Genomic DNA, 19,229 nt, shown 5'->3' with positions numbered 1-19,229 from the left:
GACTCCGAAGGTAGGAGTGACATGGTTGGAAGATGGAGCTTTCCAGATGCCCAAGCACCCTCATGTACAGAAAATCTCATAGATTAAGTATTAGGAAAGTAATCTGTTAGAACTTAACAAAGTGAAATAATGTGGGGTTTTTTGTCCCTGACTTCCCTATTGTGGGAATCATTTGTTTTTTAATTAAACCTACCTGGGGATGATTCTGGCCTGTGTTTTGTTAGGTGGAATTTTGAAGAATTTATAAATACTCACCAAAAAGTGGATAGCATCCTCCATTTGAAATTCCTGGCATAAGATGTTCAGAATTTTTGTTAGTGAGTAGTTGAAATGAAGCAATAGGGGCTGGGCTGCAAGAAATTCTGCATTCTGAAAAACAGCACCATGCTGGGAAACTACCAATGTTTTGCTCAAAATTTTATCTGTAGCCTATCCATAAATTTTCTGGGCTTGTAATTTTGGTTTTGGTTTGGTAGTTTGCTGCATGTTATCCAACTGGGAGTAGTCATGCCATAGCTTGAAAAAATTACAAAAAACATAGGCTGAGTAACAATCTGTGTGTTTTCTGTCTCCAGAAATAAAGAAATGGTCTCCAGTTTATACTTTCATTTCACAAATTGTGTTTGAGAAGGTTGTGTATGTATTTATCTAATTCCCTTTGCCAGTTCAAATTAATTCTGACTTTGGGTCAGTCTTTGCTTACTTCTTCATTTGTAAGCAAAGTAAAAAAAAAATAATTTGCTTTTGGTCTGTTGGAGTTTCTTTGTTTTTGTATCATTCCTTCTCTGTAGCTGTCCATTCTAGTAACTTGGACAGTCTTAGAGACCAGAAGATTTGTGGAAAATATTCTAAGATCTTGTTGTCTAATAATGTCAATTAGGAATGTCTTTCAGTACTATATATTTTATGTTTTCTTGAGCTGCTTTATCTTTCTTCATGTAAAGGTTGTTACCATTTTTATCTGCTAGTGCTCATCCATTACAGGCTTAATGCAAAGCTGATTTTAACCCTACTGCATCTTACAATGAATACATCATTGATACCCAACTAAGTGGAAATAATTTTCTATGGCAAAGCAGAAGAATTTAAAGTCATATCACACTAACATCTTCTAATTTACTGGGATTTACAGATTAAAATGATTATTTGTAAAATGACTGTGGTATAGCATACACAAGCTAGAGGAGGAGAATCAAACACATTTTGTATGATTGTATACACTTTTCTATTTTTACATGTGTGCATAAGCATTTTGTTTGTATATACATAGCATATGCAGTATAACATACTGTAACCTGTGTGTGTAAAAATACATATAATATTTATGTAACACACCCATTTGACAGCTTTGAGACTGCAGATGGATTTTTTGAAGTTGATTTTTTTTTCAGATTTGAGTTAGCTTATTACTTTCTCATAAGGAAAGAAAAATACACTTTTAACTCACGTGATACTAATTAAGTTAATCTGAAGCTCTGTGCTCTGAATCAACCAGAAAAGAAATTGGTTATATCTAAGATTGCATAATTTATGTCAACAATGTAATTTTACTGTATTGGCAGGTAAGCACATAAGGATGCTTTGTTTTTGAACAAATGATAAATTTCCCTTGCCTTTTTGGTGTAAACCTCCTAGCAAATAATTTGCAATTTATTAGGAGAGCAATGACAATGCCTATAATTAGCTATTCTTTATTTTTACCTCTATTTGATTACTTTCCTGCTATCACAAGCAATATGAAACCATCTATTATGAGGTATAGAATATGTAAATATCGAACTTTGCAAGAGAAACTGGAGACTGGTCCTTTTTCTAAAGAGGTGGGAAATAAAAGAGTAATTGTTAACCATGTCCTTTCATTTTCTTGAAAACATCAATTACATTTACAAATCCCAGAAACACAAGCCTGCCAGTGGAACAGAAATAACTCTTTTCAGAAAAATCTAATCACATCTAATAGCTGAAATTTATTTACTGTAATTTGAAACATTAATTATGATAATGTTCTGACTTCTTTTGTAACACTGTTCTCAAAAGCCTGGCAGTTTTCTTTTTGGTCTTGCTGTAACGTATGTTTTGTGACTTGGAGAATTTCTCTACCTTTCTTTCTTCTTTTTGGTTTTTACATACACCCGTGAGGGAAATTTCTTTTTCCCCTCTGTTTCTTAACTATTTTCTTCACCTTCCCCATTATTTCCCTCCCACTGCCCCCCAGATGTTATTTTAAGAGATAGATTTTAGTGCTTCCACTGACTTCAAATGTAATCGACACTGAATGCAATGCTTTGTGTTTTGGACACAGCAAACCGTAGCAGTGAGGAACTACTATAGTGTGATGCCAGTGTGCTCCAACAGTGTCAGGGCAGGAAAAATGCTGCTGATATCTTTGTCTTCTCTTGAGGCTGAGGCTTTAGAAAGTGCCTTCTTTATATACATATTTATTTGGCTTTATTAAAGTTATTACATTCTTTTTGAAAGGGCTTGGTTTTTGCTATGCTAGCTTATTTGGCTGCAAGTAAAGAAAAATCTGTGTGAAGAAATACTTTAATGATTTTCTTTTCAGTTGTGAAAAGTAAGTCAAGTTGTCAAGATACCTGGAATTACTCTGAAAGCCTTTAAAGAAAATGACAAAAGGCTCTATTTTTCTTTTTGTTTTGTTTTGTTTTTTAAGTTGTGTTTTTCTGTGTGACAGGGAGATTAGCCAAAAAAATGGAATTTTTATTAGGACATGAAAAGGTCTCTAATGACCCTTGAAAGCGGACAAAAGGGTAGCACAATAAGTGACAGAACTCTAACGAGGGTGGAGGGCATTCCAGGAAAAAAAGAAATTAAATCCTTTAATTTTTTTCGGCTTGCCATTTTCTGACAGCTTATCAAGTGGTTGGGACTTGTTTGTTTTGGCATGCGGTCCATTCATTGTAGGCAGCCGGTACTTTGTTCTTCTTTGTGGTTTCCAAAACCTGATTGTGTTTATCCTAGACTGTGGGAAAAGTGTATATTCCTGTTTCCTTTATAAAAGTAAACGTCAGGTTTTGTATGAAATTTTATTTCCCATATTTTCCATTCCATTAATCATTATTGTTGAAATATGTCGGGCTCTGGCACATCACCCTTTGTTTTCATATGATTGTACAGATTGCAATGTCAGTGTGTGACCTGTTAAGTCAAAAAATAAGCATGTTTGGGCTGTAGTAATTATTACTTCATAAAGTGTAGCTGAGGAACATGCACCATTAGTGAAAAGGGTCCAGGATTTAATTTATTGCTATTAAAATTGTTTCGGGGGATATCTGGCTATTGTTTTGTAGCACTTTCTCATTTGATCTACACAAGACAAGACTTAGGGGAGCCATGATCAGGGCTCTTCATATACCTGGAGGTAGCTGTAGAAAGGAAGGGAATAATCTGTGTTTCCTGTGTGTAATGAAAAAGATGAAAATTAATATGAGGGTTATTTTTAATCAAATATTAAGAAAAAACTTCCTTATGATAAAGATGCAGAACACTGGATAAATTGCTTAGGGAGACTGAAATTTTTGCAATTGAAAGCTTTTGAAAATGAGTCAGAAACACATCATTTGGGAGTTACGCCGGTGTTTTTGATTCTGCTGGGAGCATTAGGCTAGAAGGTCTCTCAGGATTATTTGCAGCCCTGTTATTATGATTTTTTTTGTTTAAAGTGTGGAGATTTCTGTGCAGTTCTTTGCAATAATGCTCATCTTCTCAAATTTGTGCTTTAGTACTTTTATGTATACTTGGCATTGTTTAAAATGAGGGCTGTGTTCCTTGAGCTGGGACCTATGTGGGCCATAGCTTAAGTAGTAGGAATGAAATGTGAGAAAAAACTTTTGACACTGAAGGAGAAAACGATTCACAGGAAGAAAGAATTCTTTATATGTTTTGCATATTTAAATAATGTTTAATACTGTATGAAACCAGTAATATATTTTCTCTTGCATTGTCTTGCTGCTTACTGACAATGTAATATTTGAAGACTCTTTAATAACTTCAATCAACTCCTGAACCACAGTAGGTGACCAGACATTTCATAAGGTCATTTTTTTTTTTTCTGTTTTCAAAGTAGCATCATCGGAGGTTTGCATTTTAAAAAGAGATTAAAATGTCTCTCATTAGGAGAGAATGAAGATAATACTAAATGTGAGTAACAGGAATACAGAATCACAGAGATGACAGAAGCCTCATTATTCATGACATTCAAGCACAAGGTTGCTCTGTGTTGCACTTGGCCATATTTGCCTTCATTGTCCTTCAAAAATAAATTTTATTGAATTGACTGAACTAAAACCAAAATCTGAGATGAAGTATGATTTAGATTTCAAGTACTTCTGTTGAAGGAAATTATTTTATCTGTTTTATGTATAGATTTATGTATTCAGTTATTTTTGATTACTTTACAGTGATGTGACAAAGAAAATGGAATGGTTACAAATTTTGAGTTTAATCAATTTTAATCAATTCTTGCATTTGTGTTTTTCAGCGGATTTCTCGGAATGCCTCTGGAGAGACAAGCATTCAGTTTCTAGGCACAGTGGTAAGCATGTAATAACTGTAATGAAAAGAGTTAAGTTGGTAGAAGAACATAATGTAAGCAGAAAGTAGCTAAATTACCCTTCTAGTACATTTACACTTGTAGTTATGGGGGTCAGTATTATGTGTAAATATTCTGAGTTTAGCAGGTGAATGTAGGCTGAATGAAGCTAACTTCCAAGGCACATTATCGGTGTCCTACCTTTTTATTGATTCAAGTCTGCATCTCTTTCATTTAGAGGGGATCTAAAAGTAGCTGATTGTAGATTTGTAAGCTTATTGCAATATACTGAGGTTTGGTGCACATCAGGATCAATCCCAGTCTTCCTCACCACATCAACTTTCTGATCTCTATTGCTTCACTGTATCACACACCCCTGGATTCCAGAGTGGATATCCCAGTAACTGTCTGAGGAAAAACTGTTTAGTAATGCAAAGAGTGCTGTTGTTTTCTCACTCTAACCAGATTTGGTACTCCGTAGTTCTCTCAGTTTTTGTTTGCTGGATAGGAGGATGCCTAAAATCCTAATCACTAGACAGAATTTACTCTATAAAATTGTTCTGTGGGAGAGTCATGTATAATACACAAGTTTTGTGTTAGGTCATGGATGCTTATAAACATACATGTGATTGAAGCAGCTTCTAGTTCTGTGATTTGCATGGTTGAAATGCTGCCACTGAATTTTTCCAAGTTCCGTATGCATCTAAAAATAGTTCTGAAAACGAAAAAAAATTGAAGTATCCTCTAAAGTGAGTTGACCTGCTTGCTGCTAATAGATTTCACTGTAGTGATAATAGCAGTGAAAAGCCTAGGAATGAAATATTCCATTTAGAATTTAGTCCTAACATCTTTGTGCACTATTTGTTTTGGACATAAAGTGATTAGGATTGCATATGATCATGCTTTCATTCTACTTGTGATTAGTTTTTCTGCAAGTTCTATGAAGCCGTTGTTGGTAAGGTGTAACATGGTAAAAGTAAATGTAACAAGAATACCTTGCATTTATGTTTTTACCTTACATGTTTGTTTTTAGAAATGAAAAGTGCCCCATATATTTATTACTCCTATAAATACATCTTTGTCTATATTTCTTTGTCTTAATAACAAGCAGAGTAGCAGTAGCATAAAGACATAAAAATGAAGTTTTGCTCTGCACTGTTGTATTTATGATGATGCTTCAGCTCTGGAGTTGCAACCTGTGTATGTGAAAGTGCTTCTAGGTGGCTGATCAGATAGTCTTTGTGTGAGAAGGAAATAATTACTCCAAGTAGATAAGATACAAACACAAATGCAACTTGATAATACTGACTTAATTTTAATTGATTTCTCTCTAAGTGGGTGCTGTAGCAGGGAAAATTCTGATTGTGTATTTAGTGACATAAAATATTAAAACTGTTCAAATCAGATATGAAAATATTTTGTATTCTTTTGTTAGAAGTGCCTCGAAGTCTCACTTACAGACCAGAACTCATGTTCTGGGCCTTGTGCAGCAGGAAAAGACTATAAAAGAGGGACTAGAATTGATGTGCTTTTAGCTTTAAAAAAAAAAGATGATGAAACAGCTAATAGATTGTAATACATGTTAGATCTTACTGACTAGCTCATGTGTGTTTATTGAATCCTAGTTATTTGGGGAAATGAAGTATGTGATTACAGCTAAAATTCTCAGGAGGACTAAACAGAAAAGCCTTGAGTACTCTGAGATTATTTTATTTAATATAAATTATGCATGTCTTGCTGATCAAACCCAGAGAGACAACTTCAGCAATCAGGGTAGAGAAACAGTAATGAAGTCTTCTTCCCAGGGTTTGTTCCAATACCAGTAGAATCCATAGTTTCCCCTTAGAATCCAGTCTGTGCTTGTGCTTCTCTCAGTTCTTCTAGCCCACTGTCCTCCTTTCCCTTAAGTCCTGCTTTTTCATTTGTCCTTCACTTGTTTAACATCCTTGTACTGTTCTGATTTACACATAATATACTCAGCTTAGGTAATGGGAGGAAAGTTACAGTGATATCCACAAATTGTTGCACACACAGATGCAGAGTCTGTGTATGTATACATGTGCGCATACACAAATGTAAATGTTCAAACAAAGAAAATGTTATCTTAAAATGTATTTCTAGGGACTTCATTGAGTTCACCATTATTTATTTCTTATCAAGGCCTTGCTAAGTGCAGTTGACTTAGGAAGTGTTTGAAAGGAAAATTTAGCAGCAAAAGAGTCTTGATTGCCTATTATAGTTACTACAATATATTGTTATCATCATAATAAACTGCTTGCAAAGTTAGTTCTCTACTTTTTTTTTTTTTAGTAGCAAACATAAAGGATAACTGAGCATTCTGTGTTCCTTTTGATCAGGGCAAATGTTGATGGCACTCCAGTGGTAGCAGGCAGCATGGAGCTATAGAGTGCACAGACCACTGACCTGTCCAGCAGAATATATTTTTAGAGCCATCTTGTAAGGAGCACAGCTTGCCTGGCTTGTCAGGAAGGCATCAGCTTCAATAAATGGCTTCGCTTGATTTTTTGACATTGGGCTGTAGAAACAAGTCTGCTGCTGAATTTTGACAAAACACAAGCCCTGCTTTAGGAAGGCAGCTGACACTCTGAGGGGAAGTGAAAGCTGTGCTTCTCTATTAGAAATATCCTGGCAGTTCCAGTTAGTTAGGTGGAGGACAGAGAAGGCTGCATTGCAGATGAAAGACAACAGTATAATATGAATTTTGCTGCATAGCATATGGTAAACATCTGGACAGTAAGATGAATGTTCCTGTTGTAGCGGCATATTTCTGTTATTTTAGAGGAGAACAGGAAAAATCATGTTGCTTTCTGCAGTGATATCATAGCTTTGAGTGCATACTGTTAGTATCACTTGGGGGTCTACATGGATTTGTAATAATATTTTTTTTTTTTTGGTTCTGATCATGTGTAGAAATTCATTGCTACTTGAGCATTTCTTTTCTCTCCAATCTGTAGTGGCATTAGATAGCTTATTTTCTCCAAATTGTTTTTTGATAGAGGGTTTTGAGTCTCTGATATGATATGGACTTGCACTTTTGGAAGATGTACGAGGATGTTTCTGCCTGAGGAGCAACCAACTTTGTAGCTGTAAGAAATAGTTGTTGAATGGGAAATTGCACTGGTTTGGTTTAATTTTCTTGTGAGGATAGCATTTTGAATCCTCACTGACTTACTGCAGAGGAGATCGTGGATTATTGCTGTAATTGAGATTTTACATGAGATTTTGCTCATTTGTCCCCTCTGATGAATGTCACTAGATGTGATGTGCTGATGGAGTCCTGCTATTTTGCCACTTCATGCTAGATTTATTCAGATAGTGTATTTATTAATAACATTACCATAACAGCAAGTAATCTGGTTGTGCTATATATTGTACAAAGAAAAAGGAAGCAAGATAGTACATGATTCAGATTAATGTCCAAAACTGTGCCCAAAAGCAAGAGTGCAGGAAATAAGGAAGCAGTCCTTTATGGGGTGTCTCCTGTGTGTAGGCAGCTCACAGAAGTAGGTTTGTCAAAAACATAAAATCACTGAATTGTTTAGATTGTAAAAAGATCTCCAGGATGATCAGTTCCAACCATTAACCCAACACTGTCAAGTCCACCACTAAACCATGTCCCCAAGTGCTGTGTCTACACGTCTATTAAATACCTCCAGCGACAGTGACTGCACCACTTTCCTGGGCAGCCTGTTCAATGTTTGACAACCTTTTTTGCGAAGAAATTTTTCTAAATATCTGATCTAAACATCCCCTGGTGCAGCTTGAGGCAGTTTTCTCTCGTTGTTTGTTACCTGAGAGAGGAGACCAGTCCCCACTTGGCTACAACCTCCTTTCAGGCATTTGTAGAGTGTGTAAGTCCCCCCCTGAGCCTCCTTTTGTCCAGGCTAAACAACCCCATCTCCTTCAGCTGCTCCTCACAGGACTTGTTCTCTAGATGTAAAGATCATATAAAACAGATACATAAAATCTATAGAAAAACACTAAGATCCATACACTGAGTTTCTGCTTCACCCTCTTCAATACAAAGAAATGGGTGTTTGGGTACTCAGAAGACTCAAGTCCAACCTTCATTCCTGTCTTTCTAATTACCCTCCATTTTCTGTTGTGTCTTTTGTCTTTTCGTTCCACCTTCTGTTCTCTTACGTGAGAGGAATGTTTCTGGCTGGCCCACTGCTGGCCCCAGTCATTTGCTGGTTATTCAGACCTCCCAGCTGGACTTCAGCAGTGAAATACGTCTGGGCAGGCAGCCTTTAACACTAAGAAAGCTGTGAGTATATAGAGAACTGCAGATTATTGTGCAAGCATTAAACGTATTCTAGACTGTGTGTAGAATTAGAAATAAAGAAGCTGTGTATGTTCAGATAATGAGCAGCCTGGCTCCATCGTGTCTGTAATGCCATTGTCAGCTTTGGGCTGAAGGCCATGCTTGACAGTGATGCTCTGCTGACCCAATGGATCACTTTCCTCAAAAGAGATGGTCCCTATCCTCTGCACATCGTTTATCCTGTTTCTTTGATATTCTCTAACATCGCAGCAGAAATATGAACTGTTATATTTTTTCTTCTGAGGAGTGATGAAAGAACACATACATGACATACTGCTCAGTATATTACATAGCAGTATAGGGGAACACAACATAGGAAACCACAACGAACAGATTGGAATTACTCTGGCTTAAGAGTCAAGCCATCTTTAGTTGATTTCTGAGTTTCCTAGCACTTTTTTCTTGATTGATGCATCTCAGTGGAGGCTTTTCCATTGCTGATCACCAATGGAGTGCTTTTTGCCACCTTTGATTTACATAACATTTGAAGTTTTGCTGTGGTAGCTTATGCTCACTTATAATTACTATAAGCCTGTTGATACTACATGTCCTTTTCTTCAGTCTTTTTGCAAACCCATTTAAAATATTCCTGACGCCCATCACTGCAACCAGTTCTGCAAATTCCAGCCCGAGAATACTGGATTTAGGAAAAGTAGTCTCTGTCAAGCCCTGTACTTTTTAGCATGGCTAGCATATATTCTAGTGCAGTAGTAATCACAGTTAGTATTAATGAGTTTAAGGGGGTTTTGATACTTTGAGATAGATTGGCAAGGGGAAATTCCATATGCATTCAGGGTTGTTAGTTCTATATCCTGTTCATGGCAGTCAGAAATGGAGAGCTTTACATAAAGGCAAGTCCTCAAAATCTTCGCCTTAGCCTTTGCTCCTGTCTTACTGTATTTTCTTCTTTTAGTTATGTATCTAAGGTAATCTTAGGAGTTACAGGCCAGTATACTAACTTTTCTCACTGCTGATTCTCCCTTCTGCTCCCTCTTGCCATGGCTTATCTGCTTTTGCTTCAACAGCAAACTTCCAACTTTTTGTCCCATTACTGAGGCTTGCAAATTGTCATGAAACCCTGCAATCTGTGCATAATCTCATCAGCAGACAGCTTCCTCCTCCTTTTTTCCTTCTCCCTGCATTTAGAGCTTTGGCTGTATGAGTGATTCAGCTCACAATGGCAAATGTTTAACAACCTGCTTCTTTCACCCTTAGAAATCACTGCAGTTCTTAACAAGTTCTTTCTTTATGCTTTTCTTTCTATATATGCTATTTCTGAAATTAGATACTGAAGATTTATGCAGACTTTCAAACATTGGTTGAAGACCTGAAGAGGTTACAAAGGTGGTATTTATTGGAATATATAGAGTACTAACCGCAAGAAAATAAATATAGGCCAGTAGGTGATTATTTTGCAAGTTAATGTCTTTTTTAAAATGGTTTCTTTGCTCTTCCTATTCACAAGCCTTAAGATTAGGGTCCCTGCTGATCTAAAGGGAATTGTATTGTTGTACAGGTTTTATTTTCTTTTCATCCATTTTCAGAGCCACTGTGAACCACGGTGCTTCTAGTAGTAGAACTATCATCAGTGGCATTTCAGTAGTGCAAAAGGTGACAACAGAAAAAACATGCAGTTGTGTCTGGAAACAATAACTTCCTTTTGAACCTGGATGATGAGAATCCTGAGACTGGCAGCAAGGTGTGCTGCACTGTCAGGATAGAAAGGGGGTAACTCACACAACAAGGATTTCACTTGTGAAAGTAATGACCATCATTAGGACTTAGCAGTGAGAATTTTTCCATTCCATGAGGTGTGAATGATCAGGTGCAGTCACACAGCTGCATATGCTGTTCACATCTCAGTTCTCTTATTTACTTGCATGTTTTAAAGCAGAATGTATACTAAATATATTAAAACTGTCCACTGAGGGTAAACTCAGAAACACCTGAGTTATCTAGAAATACCAGTGTTACAAAAAGCCATGTCCCTAAAGTCAGAATAATCAGACTATTTTGGAAATCTTGCTCAACATTGCTTTGGAAAGAGAAATAAGAAGATGCTTGGAGTTCTTTCTATATTTTCCTTCTGTGACTTAAAATAAACTGGAAGTGCTGCAAGTTCCCACAGAACAACATTACAAGTCCTGTAATTTTTGCCTGAGATCTCTTTGAACAAGAGGTGGTGGTGCTAAGGTGAAGATGAGGGTGCATAGGTGCTTGTTGGCTGCTGCCAAATTTCCCTCAACTGGACTATGGATTTTGGTCTTGTTTCTGTAACAGAGCCAGTGCTCTTCAGAAGAGTTGTGAAAACATAGCTATGGTACTTGTAGGTAGATGGACCTAGCTTTTCTTTGAATCAATTTTGCTGAAATTGATCAGCAGTATAAATAGTGTATGGGGGTGCAAATTGGATAAGGAGTTGGGAATGGGGATTGAGAGGCAGAAATATGCATTGCAAGCATTGTATTCTTACAAAACCAGGCTGGAAGTAGGCTACAGCATTTAAATTCTAATGTTTTGCTTTCTATTCATTACTTTTTTATCTTGGTATTTTATCTGTTGTCAATTAGAGTTTTAATTTGCAGGAAAAAAATACATGATGACATCGCAAGCAGGTCAGGATTTCCATGAAAGTCCTTAATGTTGGTGGGTTCTGTAGTGTGTGTGCTATCTGTAGTATAGTGGTCTTCATTTATAATAAATAAGGCCATTCATCCCTCAGAAATAAACAGTGGAAAAATTAGGATTTTTGGTTTTCCATACTTCATTTGACAAGTTTCTTACTGAGCTCAGTAACACATTAAGGACAAGGACTGAACTAGGTTGGTTAGCCTATTAGTTCTCAGAAGACAAGTGGACAGCTTACCCAAAGGTGTAACTCAGGTGATTTACTTTGGTAGACTATGATTTACCACTGAAATAATTATTAATTGCACAGATTGGCCAAAGAAGTGTTGGTGGGTTTTCTTTTTAAACTATATCAAGACTGTTACCTCCTAGTGAAGATAAGCATTTTCCTATGAAGGTATTTACTAAACATACATGTAGCCCATGTTTTTGAACAGCCTTTTGATGTCTGCAACTTCGGCATATACCCAAGAACTGTTTAGGAGGTATTAATTTATATGACTTGGAAGCTTAATCAGGAATCTTAATGAAACAAAGGCATGATGAAGTTAGTAAAGCTAATTTAAGTCTCTGAATGTAAATTTTAAATGAAGTTTTTATTGTTAATAAATATACTTTGTTTCTCATTAGTCTTCTAGGCTTCAGTGGTAATATCAGTAAAATAAACATGTTTTACAAAGATTTAACATTAAAAATGCTATTAATATGACCCTTGGTACACCAGCACAATTAGATTTCAAAGTGAGCATTTAGGATGTAACAGCGATTAATGACAACCATCGAAAACAATTTTGAACTCCATCAGTTTAACTCAGGAGGGTAAACTTAATATGATAATTTATCTAGTTGAATTGTATCAGCTTAGCAGGAAAGTATGCAAATATGTGACCCTTACCTAGAATCTAAATGGATGCTGTGCTGATAGATTTATCAGTTCCATTAAAGAACTTTAGGGAACTTTGGAATTTCAGCAATTGTTCCCTTGGAGGTTGAAAACCAAACCTGATCTCATACTGGGACCATTCTGGTCTGCATATTTCCATAATTTGCCTTTGCTACTAATATGACAGCAAGACGCAAATAACTGTTTCTAATAATATCAAATGGAGTTGTGGAGGACAGCATTTTAATGTAGTAAAAGACCTCCCCGTGGGGTTGTTATTGCCACTATAGAACAGCAGTTACACAGTTGCAACAATAGTCTCTTAATTGATTCGTTTAATTAGCAAGAGATGAAGCTTGTGCTGCATCTTGTCATCTGTTATTGTGGGGGCAGCTACAGAGAGAATCTCTGCATTTGTCACTCTATACAGTCAGGTTTAAACAGAGTAAAAGGCATTGCACCTATAGAGGTGAGCATTGGTGGTGAGACTGTTTTGTGAGTGTGCTTTCACTCAGGTTTTCAGTGTGTTGACATTTCTGCTTTAAGAATCTGCATGGTCTCTGCAGGAGAATTGATGACAAAGCATTGTTTTACTGGGGGAAAATCTTAATCCAGCCATGCCAGGCATTTCTAACCTAAATATGCAAATCTAAGTATTATAGGAATGGTGGATTATTTGGGGCATCACTGTTGTAGACTAGATTTACTTGGAAGAAATAGGGTCAGATTAGTGAAACCAGCCATCTGCCTTGTGATTGCTTTTTCATGGCATTTTTATCTCCAGACTAGATAAACAATGAGTTACATGAGCACATGGTCCATGGTAGGGAGCATGTGTAAAAGAGGGAGTTTTTTTGTGATTGGTTTTCCCCAGAGTAGTTATGAATACAGATACAGTGCTTTGCTTGTTTCTGGGAGATGAAGTAATTTTTTACTGAGATCTATTTTATTTACATTTTAAGGGTATGTAAATAAATATATTTAAAACACATGTAAATATATTTGGAGCTTCGGTTTCATTTTTCTCTTTCCCTTGGCTTAGATTTGTCTTCTGTTCAAGGTTATTCTTCCTTATGGAAGGAAATATTTCTAGAAGAGGACAAGCTTCTTGTTAAATGCTAATTAAGAAAATGAAGGTTAAGTTGGCATACTTCCATTGTCATAACATTGACCTAAAATAACGGATCTCTTACTAATCTGAAATAAATTAGAGGGGGAAGCAAGTAATTCTGTGCACGTGAAACACTTGAGATGTCTTCTTGTGGTCTGTTTTTTAAATGACTGTGCTTTGGGGGGGTTTTTTTGTTTTTGATTTTCCACTTGTGTGCTGTAGTGCTGGACATACCATCTAATTTTGGAATACAATGGTCCTGTCACTCTGTAGCAATATGCTGTCAGAGAAGGCATGATTTTTAGGACAATTTAAGTGAAGATTTAGCCCACTTATCATTAAAGATCCCATGGTAATTTCCACAAGGTTCTGAGATTGCTTCATATTCTGAGAGTCTTGGCCAAAGTCCACTTTGTGTAATTACCTTCTGTCTGCACAAATCCCTATTGCAATTTTAGATGTGTTTGGTATTTTTCACTTCCTGTCCTAAATAGTGAAAATATTGCTACATACTGCTCATAATTACTGTAGGTTATAGCCTACATTCAAATAAAGAGATTACTTAAGTGAATTTTGTGTTCCCCATTGTTAAAACAACAGAATATGTGACAAAAGATGAGTAAACAGTAGGATATAAATTAAATCCACAAACTGATGGAATAACTCTAATTTTTTGACTGTTTGACTGCATTTTGGCTATCTCTGAGCTAAAGTATCTGTGCTGCCAGGACTATCATTGAGGGAAAGACCAGCTCTCAGACCATGTCAGAGGTCAAACTTAACAGACTGCATGGATCTTTGAAGCAGGTCAGAAATCAGTGTGGGGCTCCAAGTGCTGTTGTCATGCGCTCAGTTGACTTTTACGTGGATTTCATACGTTTTTGTTCCCACAGCTGAAACCCTTGATTGTGTTAAGATTTGTCTCTTGACTAAAACTGGTTTCAGTTCCTCTTTCTGCATGCTTTCATGAACTTCAGAATGTTACCTTCAACCATGCTGTCTTTAAAATGGTCCACTTCTGTGTTGGCTCGTTTGATAGAATTTATTTCCTTCTACTTGAAGTTAGTGCTTTCATCACTAAAGCCTCATAATACTTTGTTGTATGTCATGTCAAATCTTTTTACTGATTTTTCATTTCCTCTTTCTAGTAATCCTTTCTTTGTTTCTTCTGCCATGTTTATCTTCTCCATCTTTTCTCAGATTGCTTCTCTTGTGTATTTCCTGTGTCAGATTCTTTTAGGCATATTTGTAGTTTGGGCTTTTTCTTGTTTTTGTTTTTTTTTTTTTCCCCTGTAGAAAGATACATGGATTGAGAAGAGAGATAATCGTATGAATCTGACATTAACTTTCATGTCTTTCTCTAGGTAGCATTTAGGAGAAGAATAAACTTTAGAAAATTGCATCAGCAAGTTGTGTAGCTACTGGAGTTAACATACAAGTATTAGAGATGGGGGGAAATACCAGGGACTCTTGTAATACAAAAAATTGTTCCTTTGTTTATTTGTTTTTTTCATAGCATATAAAATCTGTATTTTGAAGCACTGAAAATTTTTCCCAGTATTCATTTAAATCTCTGTGCAGATAACAGGGGAAATTATCATGCAGGAACACACAGTTTATTTCACTTTCTTATGTAACTAAAGTTTCACATAAATTCTCTTCTTTTTCTACATTGAAAATTATGTGAATGATGTTTTAAAGAAGACTCTGTGCGTCCCTGCCCATCTGAAGGACAGCAAACCATGCTGCTGCAAGCACTCACCTGGTACATGCAGGCAGTCTTCATCTTTGTTTCATTCATGCCATTTGATATTTATAGTCCTTGCCCACAGCAGGGCAAAGGAAGGTGAAGGACAGAGCAGTGGTAGTAGGAAGTATCTTGCTTTGTGTGACCATCTCCCAAACACCAGTCTTATGTCTTGGAGAGGTGCCATGTTGGCAGGGTGCACAGGAAGTATTCACATAGCAAATTGTGTTACGAGCAGGAGAGCCACAACAAGGTTCTTCCTGCGTCTAATGGTGTTTGATCAGGGGGAGGGAGTGAGAAAAGGGAGGTCAGGGCAGCGTGGATGCAAAGCCCACACTATTGTAAGGACAGTGAAAACAAACTGCCCCTGTGCCAAAGACCTTCAGTGTGTGTGACAGTGCTGAGTGGGCCACAGAAATGTTCAATCAAGGCCATAAAGCCCCATGGGTAGGAAAGCTGTTGTAATGTCCTGTGTTTCCACTATAACTCCTTCTCCTCCCTGCCTTAGAGAACTTCCCTTGACATGCCCTCAGAAGCAATTTTCACTTGCTGCTTTCTTTGACATCAGCTTATGTGGAAAAACAAAGATGTTTTGAGTTTTAAAATACTTACATTAGCGTTCTGTTACAAGTCTTTGGGCGTTCCTTGTTTTTTTGTGAGGGTTTTCTGTTGTTTTGGGTTTTTTTTTTTCTCCCTCGGTTTGTCTTTTAGTTATAAATGAGCTGCAGGGAAGCCCTCCCTTAGCCTTGCAAGTTCCAAGCCCACTATTTTAACATTTAACAAATACTCAGCAAGCAGCACAACCCAATGTACTTGCTGTACCTAAGCCAGATGTGGACACTGCATCAAGATCCCAGCTACATTCTGACAAGCATTTGTTCCACAGCCTGATTTTGACACATTGACTGAGAACAAGAATATGTGATAATGGAAACAGCCTTGTTTATGGTATCAGATGGTGGCTTTTGCGAGGCACAAACTGTACTCAGGTGTCCTGTAAAGTAAAATATAACTTCTGCCAAGTTATGAAGCGTCCCAAGATGCTAGAGAGGCAATGAATTTCTCCTCCCTTAAAATCTTGCAGCAAGCAAGATGAAAACACAGAACATTAGTGTTTCCTAAAGTACCTTCAGTAGCCAAATAGAATTGCAATGTTACACGTGCAGTAACTTTACAAATATGCTTAAACTCAGAGAGGCCAGAGATGCCTCCTATAGTCATAGAATGCTTGAGGTTGAAGCGAACCCCCCACTCCTTCAAAGCAGGGTCAGTGAGAGCAGACTCGTCAGGGCTGTGTCCAATTGGCTTTTGAATATCTCTATGAACTCTGTATCCTGACAATATGTTCAGTAATTTGCAAATTCTTGGCTGTCCCCAGGACAGTGGGCAGTGACACAGAAGTGGTATAGATGAAGAAGACATCAGGACAAGCAGTTCCAGATCTGTGGTAATGCTGAATGTAAAAGAGAATAATCATTCTTTGCCAGAGCTTGTGTGACTGCGCTGAGATGTGTCCAGTTGAGGAGAGGTCAGAAGCTCCATTTCTAATCTGAAAAAGACTGAACACTTGTGGTGGAGACATAGGTATATAGCAGAGTGCAGTAGTGGTACTGTATTCAGGAGTTTTCAAAAGCCCATCGCTGAATGATCCACCCTCAGTGGTTCATCTGCTGAGACCCTGCATTAGCAGTGGTGAATTTTGAGTCCAAGACTGATCCATTTGTATTCTTTTCAGGTGTCTGTCAGTGCTGCAGAAGCTCCTCCACCTTTGCATCATTTCTTGAAGCATTTTTCAAACCCTTGTGGTGTTTGTGGTATTTCAGTTTTGGTCGTGTGGCAGTTTGCACTAATTGGTTCCAAGACCATTTTCCACATCATGAGACTGCTGGGAGGCCCCTCCAGCTGTAGAGAAAACAAACTGCTATTTTGCTTCTGATTTTCCTCTTGCTAGCTTGGTTTGTGGTTCACAAAGTCTACTCGCATTCTGCTAGAATTATATTTGAACTGGCATCAGAAATGTGAGAGATGTAACAATGTACCTGAAACACCTCATCTGGAAAAGGATTATGCTCATTGACAGACGATCTTGTGTTGTTTGTGCAGCTGATGTGCCTATGCTGGGCTGAGCAGTTAGCCTCAAATTACTGACAACTCTGTTGAAACTGGGCACTGGCTGGCTGCCAAAGAATTTGGATGTGCTAGGGTTCGGGAATAAGCACCCCAATAGCTACTTGTTGAGTGGATTAGGGGGGTCTGAGCCAAGCTGACTTCCTTGGGCTTAAAGGAAGCAGGGTGGACTCCTTTCACCGTACATTCCATGCGGTGTCCTGGGTAGTGAGGGAGGGAGAAGACATATTAAGGCAACTACTTGAGGTTGTAGTGGAGATACCAGGTTGTTGGAACTCATTTTCCATCTATAAATTTTGATAAGCGGAGTAAAAAACCATCTGAGACGGAAGTCAGGCTGAAGGCTGTGATTTCCACCCATTTTCATGTATGGCAGTGTGAGATGTCTAGCATGAGCGAGTCAGATGCTTGGTTTTATGCACAGACTGCAAACTGAATGGCATATATTAGTTTTTGGCTTCACTACAGACTGTAATACTCTCCAGGCCATTGTGGCTTCTCAACAGCAGGAGACAGCAGCAGAGAAGTTCCCCTGCAGAAAAACTTTGTACAAATGCAGCGGCTTCCTAGGAAACTCACTGCCACAGGCATGCTCAGCATAGGCCTAAAAGCCTTTGCAGTTATTGGAGTGTACATCGCTTTCTTGTGTCCAAAGTAAAGCCACCTCTCAGTGCCTAAAGGATTTGTCTGTGCCTGATAGCTCAGAACTAGACCTCCAGGGCAGAGTAAGCCAGTGCTGTGCAGCCCTGCAGAGCTCAGCCTGGAAGTGCTCGTGTTTTGGTTTCAATCCATCTTTCATTTTGTCTCTGAATTTCCTCATGTAATATACAGCTAAAAGTGATTTTCAAGTACTTTGGCTTGATTGTGTTTTTGTTCCCAGCCCCCATGCTTTTATGTTTGAAGGCTCCATTAGTGTCCATAACAAAGAGAGAGTAACACAGATGGTAAACATTTTTACCACAGAACACCAGCAGTGAACACCATATCACTGATTTAGGAGTCTCTGCGCTGTGCTTGCTCAGCTGTACATAATCACTCTCATTTCCTTCCCTTGGGTTTCTGGCCAGCTCAGGGAGACTTTCCTGACGCGCTCAGTGAAGTCTCCCTGGCACTGCTCAGTTCTCATCCGTGCCTCCTTGTGGAGCAAGAAGCCCCACGCTGGAGCTGGTGTGAGCTTTTTGCTGGCATGTTCTCTGGTTTTCAGAAATGTATTTTCACCAAATGTACAAGGCTAAAATTAAAATTCTTTTGGGTGAGGACAATATCTGCCTTAGCTGCCAGGCAGCCTTAGTGCATTTGAATGCCTCCCTGATATGAAAGATAATAAACCTTTGGGAACTGTGATTAGCCCTGCTAGGGTTTTGTGGGATAGTTGCCATGGTAGAAGCTAGTGAACATTTGCTACAAAGCAATAACATTCTTAAAGTTTCAATTTTCATTCTGGGAATGCTGATAGAAGGATGAATGCTATGAATAAGGGTTGTTGATTCTCTGTAGTAGTTCAAATAAAACTGTAAAAAAGTAATTTGGTTTGGTGCAGCATTTTACCAAGCCAGCTAGCTGTGAGGTTCTTATGTTCTCTTCCTTTTCACTTTTCTTTGTACAAACAAAATAGCAAATGTAGGCTCTGTCTATCAAAAATGCATGTAGCTTTTCTTTTGTGCTTAGATGAGAGAGATAAAATCAAAATAAAATTTCACATTAACATTCTGCTTGTAAAATAAAACAGTGTCCTTTGGGCCAGAGGAGTTTTTTTTCAAAACAAGCATGCACTACAGTCTGTGTAGTGGTGGCCCGTTTTGGTGATTTGTTTACTGGTGTGCCTTTCATATCCAAATT

At 37.7% G+C, this 19,229-nt stretch overlaps 1 protein-coding gene across 9 annotated transcripts in view; it reads left to right on the top strand.

The window, feature by feature from the left end:
- The window catches only part of PCCA (propionyl-CoA carboxylase subunit alpha), a 300,758-nt gene that overhangs the window by 236,380 nt on the left and 45,149 nt on the right, over nucleotides 1–19,229 (top strand). For all 9 annotated transcript variants that reach the window (XM_086880805.1, XM_086880804.1, XM_086880807.1 and 6 more), the window contains one exon: nucleotides 4,499–4,552. In XM_086880805.1, coding sequence (XP_086736931.1) covers nucleotides 4,499–4,552 — 54 coding nt within the window. The remainder of the gene's footprint in view (nucleotides 1–4,498; nucleotides 4,553–19,229) is intronic.

Source organism: Cyanistes caeruleus, chromosome 3 (assembly GCF_971803275.1).
Source record: "Cyanistes caeruleus chromosome 3, bCyaCae1.hap1.1, whole genome shotgun sequence".
In the NCBI taxonomy this organism is placed as follows: Eukaryota; Metazoa; Chordata; class Aves; order Passeriformes; family Paridae; genus Cyanistes; species Cyanistes caeruleus.
Note: the sequence above shows the minus strand (reverse complement) of the source record. Positions and strands in the feature narration are given on the sequence as shown.